At 23.6% G+C, this 12,616-nt stretch overlaps 1 protein-coding gene across 9 annotated transcripts; it reads left to right on the top strand.

Moving 5' to 3' along the window:
• The first annotated feature begins 603 nt into the window (after nt 1-603).
• LOC136082420 (uncharacterized) lies at nt 604-12,253 on the top strand. Of its 9 annotated transcripts, XM_065801663.1 has the most exons (24): nt 1,257-1,343; nt 1,616-1,708; nt 1,920-2,085; nt 2,460-2,655; nt 2,774-2,830; nt 2,953-2,985; nt 3,075-3,107; nt 3,703-3,737; nt 3,962-4,022; nt 4,145-4,206; nt 4,294-4,318; nt 4,397-4,482; nt 4,558-4,582; nt 4,720-5,081; nt 5,192-5,251; nt 5,332-5,356; nt 6,839-6,939; nt 7,017-7,061; nt 7,213-7,273; nt 7,915-7,988; nt 8,483-8,576; nt 8,690-10,492; nt 10,681-10,887; nt 11,254-12,253. In XM_065801663.1, exons 3-14 carry the CDS (start codon nt 2,030-2,032, stop codon nt 4,825-4,827), a joined length of 777 nt encoding a protein of 258 aa, XP_065657735.1. In that variant the 5' UTR covers nt 1,257-1,343; nt 1,616-1,708; nt 1,920-2,029; the 3' UTR covers nt 4,828-5,081; nt 5,192-5,251; nt 5,332-5,356; nt 6,839-6,939; nt 7,017-7,061; nt 7,213-7,273; nt 7,915-7,988; nt 8,483-8,576; nt 8,690-10,492; nt 10,681-10,887; nt 11,254-12,253. The 9 variants fall into 9 exon arrangements, with proteins under 9 accessions (XP_065657737.1, XP_065657735.1, XP_065657732.1 ...); XM_065801665.1 differs by adding an exon at nt 604-732 and having other exon boundaries at nt 1,266-1,343; nt 7,213-8,576; XM_065801660.1 differs by having other exon boundaries at nt 7,915-8,576.
• The last annotated feature ends 363 nt before the right edge of the window (nt 12,254-12,616 follow it).

Genomic DNA, 12,616 nt, shown 5'->3' with positions numbered 1-12,616 from the left:
TTGGCATACATTACAAGCACATTAAAGTTGAAAGTTTGATCGTTCCATCTTACTTTGAGATGTAATTCAAGATCATTTAAACCAATTTGTTAAAAAAATTTTTTTTGTATTTGTTTTATTAAAAAGGTTCAAGTTCCACATCTTATATATTTTATATGATTCTTCAAAAATTCAATTTTTTAAAAAATTACTTTTCAAGTTTAAAAAAAAAACTTAAAAACTTCTTAGATGTGCACTGTATTGTATTTAAATATTATTTAGGTGTACTTGTATAATTTTTGGACTATTATTACTGCTCATAAATGATTTTAATAATAAAAAAGGAAACAAAAAAAAAGAAGGAGTTACATTAAAAGTTCATTAAATAACAAAATTACTTAGGATTTATAGAAAAAAATCCAAAATTTCTATTTTTCAAAATTTCAAATGAATCCTTACTAATAATAATAATAGTAATAATAGTAATAATAACAATAATAATAATAGTAATAATAATCTCAATTGTGCTTTCTCTACGCGTAGTTTGTGCTTTTTCTACGCGATATGTGCTTTCGCTACAGATTTGTGCTTTCTTTACGCTTTTTTTTTGTGCTTTTTCTACGCAATGTTTTTTTTCTACCGTTTTGTGCTTTCACTACATTTAACGTTTGTGCTATTTCTACCGCTTTGTGCTTTTACTACAATTTAGTGCTTTCTCTACCTAATATTTACCGTTTTCGCTACCGGCTAAAGGTAATTATTATTTAATTATTTTGAAGAATTCTTAAAAAAAAATCAAAAACCTTTTTTTTATTAGTTACACGTTTTTTATTTTTTTATTTATTTGAATAAGTTTAATCGGTTAAAATAAAAGTTATTTTCTTGGAATTTCAGCAAGATACATGTTTTTGTATATTTATTTAATTGTTATAGATTCAGATGAATTTGGATCAAGATATTCTTAAAAGTTTTGCGTTAATTTTTAATAATATTTTGACTGTGTTATGATGTTTATTGCTATATTATATATATTTTTGTTCGATTGTCCCTATTATAAATAATTTTTTTTTCATGCAACTGCCTTTAATTTGAATAACCCAAACAATCTTCAATAATAAATCTGGAGAAAATCTAACTGTTTCCATTCTACAACACTATTAATGTTTATTGTTAGTATTGCTTATTAATGTTAAGCAATAATAATTATAAATAAAAAATAATATTTATAATGTGTTTCTAATAATATCATAAACACATTATAAATATTATTTTTTGCTTGTATTTAGCAGTTGAAGTTTAGTAAGAAAAAGTTTTTAAATTAAACAGTTTATATCATGGACAAAATTGTGAAATCATATGAAAAGGTAAAGTTCCTTAAATATATATATATATATATGTATATATATATATATATATATATATATATATATATATATATATATATATATATATATATATATATATATATATATATATATATATATATATATGTAATATATAATATAAACCAAAAAAAGTTTTTTATATTATATATACAGTTACAGAATATACACTTTCCCAATAAAAACTGAATAGTTTTTAGTTTTTCACATTTAAGATTAGTTGAAATAGATATCGATATCTGTATAATATTTAGAGAGGATCTGAAGTTTCAGCCAAACAAAAGTTAGTATATGCTTGCGAAAGAGATGAATCACAGCATTTTAAAAAGTTGTTCATTGATAATAAAGTTGGTTTGTTTCATTTTTTATAATATGTTAATTATTTTATAACAAGCATAATATTTAGTATTTTATATTTTATTTTACATTTATGTTTATTTATCATAACTTGTAAATATCTTAAGTAAACAGATAAAAATAATCCTAGTGTTATCTAAAAATATTTTAAAATGTGTTATAACATGTTCTTTACATATATTTCGAGATGTAATATATTAGGTTATGGGATTTTTACCAAAAGAGATTTTGAAGCTAACGAAGTTTTATTAGAATATAAAGGTGAAGTTATATCTCGTGTGGAAGCAAAACTGCATCACTAAAAGTATTTTATGGAAAAAAAAGGTTGTTTTATTTATGATGTAGATTTTGGCTCTGAAAGAGTGAGGTATGTAATTTTTTTGATAATATAATTTTTTTATAATGATAATTGATGATAAATATTAAAAGGTTCCTTATAATAATCTCCTTAATATTTGTGTTAAACTTAATTAAGTTTTATGTGATAAATAATTAAACTATTGCTTTTAATGATTTGAAAAAATAATTTGATTTATTGAAGAAAACTCAAGTTCAAGAAGCTGAATTTTATTAAGTTACATTATGTTTAATAGGCTGTTGAAAAATAACTTTCGTAAACTATTATTATTATGTTTTATTATTAATATTATTGTTATTGGGTGAGAATCTTATCAACATTCGGTGTTTCAATGTCTAAAATTCAAATGATTTTTGATATTATAATTTTATAATGAAATTTAGCATTGATGCCACTTTTTCATTGTCTTTTGGACGTTTTATTAACGATTCAGCTGAAAAGTTTTCAAACTGTAGGCCAAAATGTTGTTTGGTGGAAGGAAAGTATCGCCTTATGTTTTTTTCCAAATGTTTCATTCCTTTGAAAACTGAGCTGCGATATGATTATGGAGACAAAATCAATCAAAAATGGAGAGATTCTGTAAATTTTTTGTAGTTTATGTATTTTTTGTTTGTTTTCATAAATAGATTTAGTTTAAGATTATTAATTTTGTTGCTTAAGATTTTCTACATCCTAATCAAAAATTTATCTTATCTAGAGAGACTATTTAAAACCATTAACAGTTAATGACTTGAGAAATTCATTATTTGGAAAGGTTTACTCTATATACTTTTTGTATTTTAACAACCTAGTTGTTTTCATTTAGTAAATAATTCTTTTAAGAGCGTAAAAGTTAATAAAATTTATTTATTAATTTTTGTTTCATTTCACTTTCAGCCTCTTAAACAATATTTAACAAAGGTGTCAGAGGTTTGTGTATTTGTGCATTTATTATTGATAAATTTTCTACACTTATATATTATTTTTTTTAAACATTTTAAAATAAAATTGCTTTAAAGGTTTTGTTGTGTTCAAGTTCTAATCAGTTAGAGGTATTTTTATTGTCAGCTTTTTCAAATAATTTAAAATTTATTTGAAAACTATTATGAATAAAATTTAAATAAATCATATTTAGCATTTACTTTATATTTTTTCCCTCAAATGCCTAGATATCAATAAAAACTGTTTTTTTTTTTGAAAAGAAAAGAGTTGCAAAAAATTTTCTAGATTTATCCAAAAATCTGGGTTTTTTTAAACTTTCAATTTTTCCAGATTTCCAAAAAGTTTTATGTGAATACTAATTTAAATATATATTTTTGCAATGTTTTTTTTTTTTTCAGCTTTTTTCAGTCTTATATAAAAAAAATATTAAATATTTCATAGAAATTAAGAAAGCCATTAGCTTAAAGCTAAATTAAGAAAAAAATAAAGAAAAATAAATTTTGTGTGTGTGTATATATACACATACAAAATATATGTGTGTGTATATATAAATATATATACACACATATATGTGTGTATATATATTTCAGTTAGTTAAAATTTTTCAGCTTTCTTTATAGTAATTATTCAGAAATTTTTGGGTTTTATTTATAAAAATTTTATAAAAACATAAACTTATTTTTATAAAATATTTCTTTCTTTCAGGATGTAGGTTTGAAAGAAAGTTCTCTTGCAACAAAGTAACCAAATTTAGTCTCACTTATTTTCTAATTTTTTGTTATAGTTTATTACTTTTTTTTTTTAACAAAGCTTGAACTTAATATTGACAGATATCGAAATTTTGGGTGAATATGTCAGACTTGAGTTAAAAAATATTTTATTTTTTGAATTTTTGAAAAAGCTATTTTTGTTAATTCTCTTTTACCATTGATTTGTTTTTTCTACTTATTGATCAATTTTATAGTTTAATGAATCAATTGCGTCAGCCTCCGGCTGAGTTATTCAAGGAATCAGAAGAAGTATTGGTATTACATCAGTTGTATTTTTGTTTACAATGTTTTATTCATTTAAATTATATTGCTTGGGATAATTAATTAATCAATGTTAAGTAATCAAATTAGTCAATATCTCAAATATTTAAGTCTAGTCTTGCAAACTAGAATTAGAGTACGAACCAATGGTTTCTTTATCTGACATTCTTCTTGTAAGGTAAAATTTAAAAATTAGTTATTTTTAAAATAGTTGTTCTTCAATTGTTTTCTGTCACTAACTAATTATGAAAGTGACATTCTTTAGACCCACTGAAGAAAAAATTGATGAGGTAATTTTGATAATTTTATTTTTGTTTAAAAGGATGCAATAAATATAAACTAAAATGCCACACTGATTTTATGTGCAGAGTGAAAAGAAAAACCTAATGATTGATATAAAAGAGATCAAGACAATGAAGCAAAAAAAAGCGAACTCCGATAATGTGATTCAAGAGTAATTTTATTAAGTTCTTCAGCTTGTAACCTTTTTACTGAAAATTATTCTATTAACAAGCTAAATAATTTTTAGATCTTTTAAAATCAGTGTTGAGGAGGTAATTAATTTGAGTTTTTATATTTATATATTTGTATGTGTGTTTTTATATATATATATATATATATATATATATATATATATATATATATATATATATATATATATATATATATATATAATTCATTTTAAAATAAGTGTTTGCCAACCATTGGAATAGAAAAAACTACTTTTATGGTGTCTAATGAGAACAATGGAAACCATCATATAGGTTTATTAGAAGAAAGTCCTCACGGGTCCAAGTAAACCGAAATTAACAATTAATTTTTTAAAGTTTTTTTTTTAATTGTAAATTTCTTTTTTAAATTAAGTTTTAAAATTTATATTATAAAAATGTAGAACTTTTGTGTAAAGTTACCAGGCTTGAATTAAAACAGCTTCCTATCTTTTTTAATACTTTTCTTTTCAATACACTTTTTCTAATAAAAGATCAATTTTTTACTTATATGAATCAAATGCATCCCAATGAAAACACTATGAAAAGGGAGGAAACAACAAAAGTATTGGTATTTTATAATTGCTGTATTTTTCTATCAAATATTTTATTCAATAAAATTAAATTGCTTGGTAAAATTAATTAATTAAATATATCTTCAATTTTTTTGTCCAGTCTTGCAAAAAAGAATTAAAGTATGATGCTAATTTCTCTACCTGACACTCTTCTTGAAAGGTAAATTTGAAATAATAAATTTTTTTGAAATAGTTTATTAATTTTCTGATTTTCTAATTAATAATAGTGATATTCTTTAGAGCCTCTAAAGATAGAATTGATGAGGTAATTTTTATAATTTGTGTTTGTAATAATACATATACACAGTGTTGTCAAAAGTATTAGAATCAACAATGTAAAAACCATAAAAAAATAACTTAGTGAAAAATAATTTGTAAATTCTTTATAATTTTTAAATCAAACACTTCATTAATACACAATTTAGTTTAACAAAATTTTCAACATGTTTTAGTGTTGTTGTTTTTTAAATTTTAGACACATTTTTTAAATTTTAGGCTCATAAACATTTTTATTTTCCAAATATTAATTAAAGCAAAATCAATGAGATTTTGCAAGTTTGTTAATGCCGTGAAGCTCTCTGAATGTTAACTATTTTTAAAATTTAGATTGAATTCAAATCTGATAAACTTCTAGGCCACAGAAGATTGAAAATTTTTTATCAGGGTTATTGTTATGTAGATCATATGACAAATGTTCTGGATAACTAATGTAGCAAACAGTTTAAATTAGGAACTCTATTTTTTAAAGGTCTAGTTTGCATATAAGAAAAAATAAGTAAAATTGAGTAAAATTGTTGTTGCACAGAAGAATGAATGCGATAAAATAATGTGATTCAACTTGGTTTGCTCCAAACTGGAATTTTAAGGAATGTTAGGCCATAAAAAATTTTAAGGAATGTTAAGCCATAACAAATTCTGTTTGTCTATACTGTGTTCTACTAATGGCAGGCCATATAATATCCTACTAAAGACATTTGTGTTTTTATTTGGCAGTGGCTACTTGCTTGGTCACAAAAATAAACCTGATTGATTAGATAGAACTTTACACAACTGTTAGAAGTATTGATATTATCTTTGTTTTTCTTGCACTAAGCCAATCAAAATAGTATGACAGATGCTATTGTGATCAACTTTTAATCTAAAATCTGAGGATTTTAGGGTAAGTTTCAGCTTCATAAAGTTTTTTGGATAGTGTAAACTTACTAACTGTAAACTACTATTTTAACAGTCTTAAAATAAAATTGAAGTAAAATTTTATTAAGACTTTGGCTCTAACTTTTGTTTTAATTAAGGCAGTGGCATTGGTCTTGAAGTTGTACTCGTACTATGTATCATAGAATATTTGTAATCTGTTTAAAGTGTTTTAATGGTACTTATCTGCCATCATTTAAAACTTACTAGAAAAGATAAAATATATAAAAATAGCCACCAAATTATTATTTATGTGTATTTTTAAAAATAATTAAAATTATGCAAACTTCCCCTAAATTTAAAAAGCTTTTAATAAAATAGTTAATATTTTATGTTTCGTTGTACAAATGTAACTAGTAATATAACAAAAATTTTTTTTTTTTTAATTAGACTTTTAAAAAAAACCTTAACACCCATGCTTTAAACTGAAAATGCAGTAAAATTTTTTAAGGATTCTAATATTTTTCACACCACTGTATATGTATGTGTATATATATATATATATATATATATATATATATATATATATATATATATATCACTTTTTTTAAATTAGTTTTTACTAAACGAAGGCATTGAAAGAATAAACTATACTGTGTCTACTGAACAAAATAGAAACCTTCCCATAGATCTGGAAAAACGCTCTCATGATTCAAAGTAAACCTAATTAATTATAAATATTTTATTTGTTTATTTATAGTTTAAGTTTGTTAATACTTTTTTTTACAATTTAGGATTGTGGAAATTTTGGGTGAAGATTACAGGCTTGAGTTTAACAAGTTGTTATTGTTTTTTATTAATCTTTTTTACAAGCATAGATTTTTATGTCTCAATAAACTATCATCTGTAAAAATCTTGTATATATATACATATATATATATATATATATATATATATATATATATATATATATATATTTTTTTTTTTTAGCTTTATGAATCATTTTTATCAGGGCAATAGTAAATCTGTGTGCATGAAGGAAACAAGAAAAGTATTAAATATGTGTTAATTTTTTTGTTGTTGTTGTTTTTTTTTCATATCAAATATTTTATTTGGCAATAATTATATTAAATTTTACTTTATAAAATATTAATTGTAATGGCAAAATTTATGTGCAGACTTGTGAAGCATATTTAAATAATGAACAGAAGATTTATTCACCTGGAACTCTCTGTGAAATGTAGGAATGTTAATTTTTGAGATAGTGTCCTTGTAATGTGTTGTTGAACAGCATAATAATAAAAGAAACAAATTTTTTAGATCCTCTGAAGATGAATTATATGATGTAATTTTTTAACTAATGCGAATATATAATTTGATGAATAAGATTTTGGAACAACAAAGGGATTGGTTAACTAATTTTATAATTTAATGATTTGTATCACCTCAGAATCAGAACTTGGCATTTTTATTTTTTGTTGCTGGTGATATTTTTTTAATGAGTTATTTCTTGTTATTTCCTTTGGATTAAGTTTATAAGATTATTAATGTTGGGGTTCCCTCAAAGTTTGTATGCTTAAAAAAATTACAGTTGCCTAATTTTTTTTAAAGTTTCCTATGCTTTATTTATCTTTGTTTTCATATAACTGAAATAAATTGTAAAATTTTCAATAATTTGATTTATTTGAGCAGACTGGTAAGATAGTGGTGATGACTAATAAAGTGGAAAAGCTAGAAAGTAAAAAAAAAGAAACTCTGCTTGAAAAGTAATTTTATTTTTTTATAAAATTTAAACATTCACTTTTTTAGACGGTTTTTAGAACTTTTGAGGAGGTAATTAGTTTTAATTTTGTTAATTATACTTTTTTTTTAATAATCTACAATTGATCTAACTATGTTGCATGATATAAGTGACAGAACAAAACATTGTTTATAAAACATACCAATTGATTAACAGGCTTTAAAATTTACTCAAAAAATTTTAACTCACTTTAAAATAATTTTTAAAAGCAGCACATATGTATTGATTTAATATGATAAAATTAGCTAATCTTTTTATTTAAATAATCCATAACTTCCTTTAATGAGAAACTTTTATTATTTTGTTTTGACTTATATTATATTCCAGTGTTTTGGTACTTTTACTAGTGGTGTTTAAGAAATTTCCAATGAAAAACAAAAAAAAGAGTTATTTTGAAAGAAACCTTTTAAATTGTGCTTGATTCATATAGAAAAGTCTGAATTGTGACCTTTATTATAGAAATACTTAAAAATGTGCAGAAATATTTTTGACTAAAGATTTTGAGACTTTTTACAGGAAGAATCATAAAAAATAAAGATTTTATTTCAAAAAGGTTTGTAAATTAAAATATTTATATAAGTAAATATTAATTATATTATAGGAATCAATCAAGTTTTTAAAATTTAACCTCTACCAAATAATAGTTTAATATTTTTGTTATTTCAGCCTCTTTAAACATAAAACATATAGATGTCCTGTTGATGGTTGTTTTAAAGAAGTTGTCAATTTGTCAAGACATTTACAAAGCAAACGCTTAAACCACTTTTGGAGTAAAGAAAGTGCACAGAAAGCTCTTACCTACTTCAATCATCGTAAAAGATATTCTGATATACAAATCCTTTTTCAGTGTCCTTACCAAAATTGCATGGCTGCAGTTAAAATAATGGATAACCATCTTAAAAGGGTTCACAATTTTAAATCTAGTGATCCATTTTACAAAAAGTTATTGAACAGTGCAAGCAAAATTAATATTAATAATATGCCACCAAATGTCATTTCCTCTCCAAAACAGTTGTTTAAAAAAAATTCTTTAACTGAAAGCAAAAGTGCATCTACTTGTTCTAGCAATGATATTAGTATGCACTTATTGCATCATGCAGACAGTAATATAAATTTTGGTCATATCATTAGTGATATAAATTCCTTGCCTAATGAAAATAAAAGTATAGTTTTGGAAAAAAAATCTCTTCTTACTGATATTATTTCTAGCAGTGAAGTAAGTTTAAATCTTTCATTTACACCTTATATTGCTAATATTCCTTCTACTATAGCTTCAGAGTCAGATTTAAGCACTTCAGGTTCTGATGATGACAGTGATGAATTATATATACCTGAAGATAAAAATATTGCAACTTGATGCTAATATTGAAATATTGTTAAACAATTTTAAAAACTTTTTAGTCGGACTTAATAACAAACGAGTATCTGAATCTGCTTGCAGAACAGTAAGAGATGTGCAGAGGTATTTCCAGTTAGTTAGCACTGCACATTTTAACAATGCTTCTAACCTTTTCACTATTGAAACTATTCGGGACATCTATATTCCAAAACTTGAATCCAAACTTTTGAAACCTGGCTCAATAAAAAAATATTTGTTTTTTTTGCTAGATTTTTCTAATTTTTTACTATCAGAAAAAGAATCTTTAAAAATTTCTCAATGTAGTAAACCAGATTTATATGATATAAAATTAAAGTTAAATACATGGATAAAAACATATAATCGCGAAAACAAAAAGCAACATTTTCATCGTCAAGAAAGGGACTACCAATCAATTGTTACACCATCACAGATTTCATCATATTTTGAGTCTAACATTGCTAAGGAAGCTTTGAAGCTTTTTAATTATTTTATTCTTAATAAAAGACCTGTAACTCTGTTGCTAATCATAAAACATTTAGCACCTATGGTCATATGTATGTTGTTCTCCAACCAGAAAAGTTTCAATGGTTAGATGTTTTTGTAAATAAAGTTCGTTCACAGCTAAGTACCACATATAGAAATATTTTTTTATCGTGGTCTGGTCATCGCATGAAGTCTGGTGCCATAAGTGAACGACTTGGTTCACTGTGAAAAAATGCTGGGATTTACCACAAAAGCTCAGGAAAACGAAATGTTTGTGCTACACTTCTGCGTAAGTCTGTGGCTACCGGTATACGGGAACAAAATATCTGAAATAAAGATGAGATTGCTGGTAGTATGGGGCATTCGTCTTTAACAGCAGAAACAAATTACACTTGTCGTAAAAATCGTAATACAGCTGTGAAATCCAGTAAGTCTATAAGCGCTTATTTTCAACATGATTTTATGGATTCAAAAAATTCAAATTCAAATACAATAGATAAAAAAATAGAAATAGAGGGTAGTATGACTCCCACCAATAGGAAAAAATACTGCCATCTATTGGAATTAATGCCACTCCAAAAAAGATGTAAGATAAAGCATGTTTGAACCTGCAGTAAAAGTATAAAGTTTGTAATTTTTTAAAGTAATAGTATTATTTATTGTATATAATTTATTATATATGTAACTTTTCCAACTTTTAAATTGATTTCACTCAATTTATAAGTTAAATACCCAATTTTATTTTGTTTTTAATTGAATTTATCAGTTTAATACAATATATTAATTGAATTTATGTTTTTTTTAATGCATTTAGACCAATGTTACACCAAAAAGGCAAAAAATATTCACTAAAGACCACATATTAGTTCTACATTCAAATGGTGGTGAACTTATTTCTGGTGGCCCATTGACTCAAGAAAGAATTGTAAATGTTTTACAAAATTCTTTGTTATTAGAAAAGTATAGTTGGCAGCAGTTGAGAACGCGGATTCTTTATGAAAGAAAAAAACGCCTAATTAGAGTAACTTTTAAATTATAATATTTATTTGCATAATTTACTTAATGTTTTTGTATAGGAGACCCAGGCTAAAAATAATATTAGATTTTTGAATGTACTATTTCTAGGTCAAAATTTAATTTTTTTAAAATTAGTTGCTCAAGGTCATAAATTATCCTATTGATTAAAAGACAAATTACATGAACACAAGTTTCACTAAGGAGTGTTTAAAGTCTATGGGTTACTCTTAACCTCCCTACCACTTTTTGCTCTTGTAATCTTTTAATTTATGCTCATGTAATCTTAAATTTATGTTTTAGTTTCTCATTTTGATTAAAACTTAATTTCTACATGTATTTTTTTACTTACAAATAATAATAAATTTTTTAGTTGGAGACAAATGATGGAAATTGTCAATGAATATGAAAATGATTTCATTCCAAGAAGTTCTTAAAACACTTTTCTAGTCATAATATTTGTTATTTGTTATTTTTGTTAGTTATGTTTTAACATTTAAATATTTTTTTTATTTGTTTCATTTTATTAGATCATATAGCTGATTTTTGTATCTATGATCAATGATTTTTATTTTAAGCCATTTGAAGTTTGTTTTTGTTGACCTGTTTTTTGGAAAATTTATAATTATTTACCTTATAGTTTTAAAGTATGGCTAATTTATCTTAAAGATGAATTATAACTTACCCAGATTTTTTGGTGGGAAATTTTATTTGTCGAAGTTTTAATTATTTACTAAATTTATTTGTTATTTACTTGATTTTGGTGTTATTTTTCTAAAGTTGGTGTTGTTTAACTGATTTTTGTTATTGTCCTGACTTTTTTTAATGGCTTCATTTTTTACGTTTGTTGATTTTTTTATTATAAACTGATTTTTTTTTTTTTTTTTTTTAACCCGGTTATTTGTCTGATTTTTAACTTTGGGTTTTCTGGTATTTTTCTGATTTTTTTGTTATTTAACTGATTTTTTATTTGATTTTTTTCGTTATTTTGCAGCAGATTTTTTTGTTATTTACCTGATTTTTTTCTGTTTTTAACCTGGTTGTTTGTCTGAATTTTTACCTGGGTTTTTTTTAGTATTTTCGTTATTTAAACTGAAACTTTCGTTATTTAAACTGATTTTTTTGCAATCTATTTTTTTTATCTAATTTTTTTTATTATTTAGCATGTTTTATTTTTTACTTTGTTTAACAGATTTTTTCTTTGTTTAACAGATTTTTTCTTTGTTTAACAGATTTTTTTGTTATTATTATAATTAACCTGATATTTTTATTTAATTTTATTTACATGGTTTTTTTCGATTTATCTGGTTTTTTGCTATTTATCTGATTTTTTTTATTTTTTTTATTGTTTAACAGAGTTTTTTGTTATTTAACTGATTTTTTTTCGTTATTAAACTGGTTTTATTTGTTATTTAACTGATTTTTTTTGTTATTTACCTGGGTTTTTTGTTGGTATATACCGGGGTTTTTTTTTCTCGTTATTTACCTGATTTTTTTATTTAATTTTTTCATTTGACTTTTTTCGTTATTTACCGGCTTTTTTGTTATTTGCTTGATTTTTTGTTGTTGCTATTTACCTGATTTAAAAAAAAATATTATTTATCAAATGCTATCAATTTAAACTTCATTAATGGCTTGTGTCGTGGTCATAAGAACCAATACTAGCACAAAGTTGTGAAAAAACTTCTCAAGAGACGTAATTTTGTATTGAATGGAGTAGCTAATATTGGAATGAG

Source organism: Hydra vulgaris, chromosome 07, assembly GCF_038396675.1.
Source record: "Hydra vulgaris chromosome 07, alternate assembly HydraT2T_AEP".
Classification (NCBI taxonomy): domain Eukaryota; kingdom Metazoa; phylum Cnidaria; class Hydrozoa; order Anthoathecata; family Hydridae; genus Hydra; species Hydra vulgaris.
This window is presented reverse-complemented; position numbering and strand designations above follow the sequence as displayed.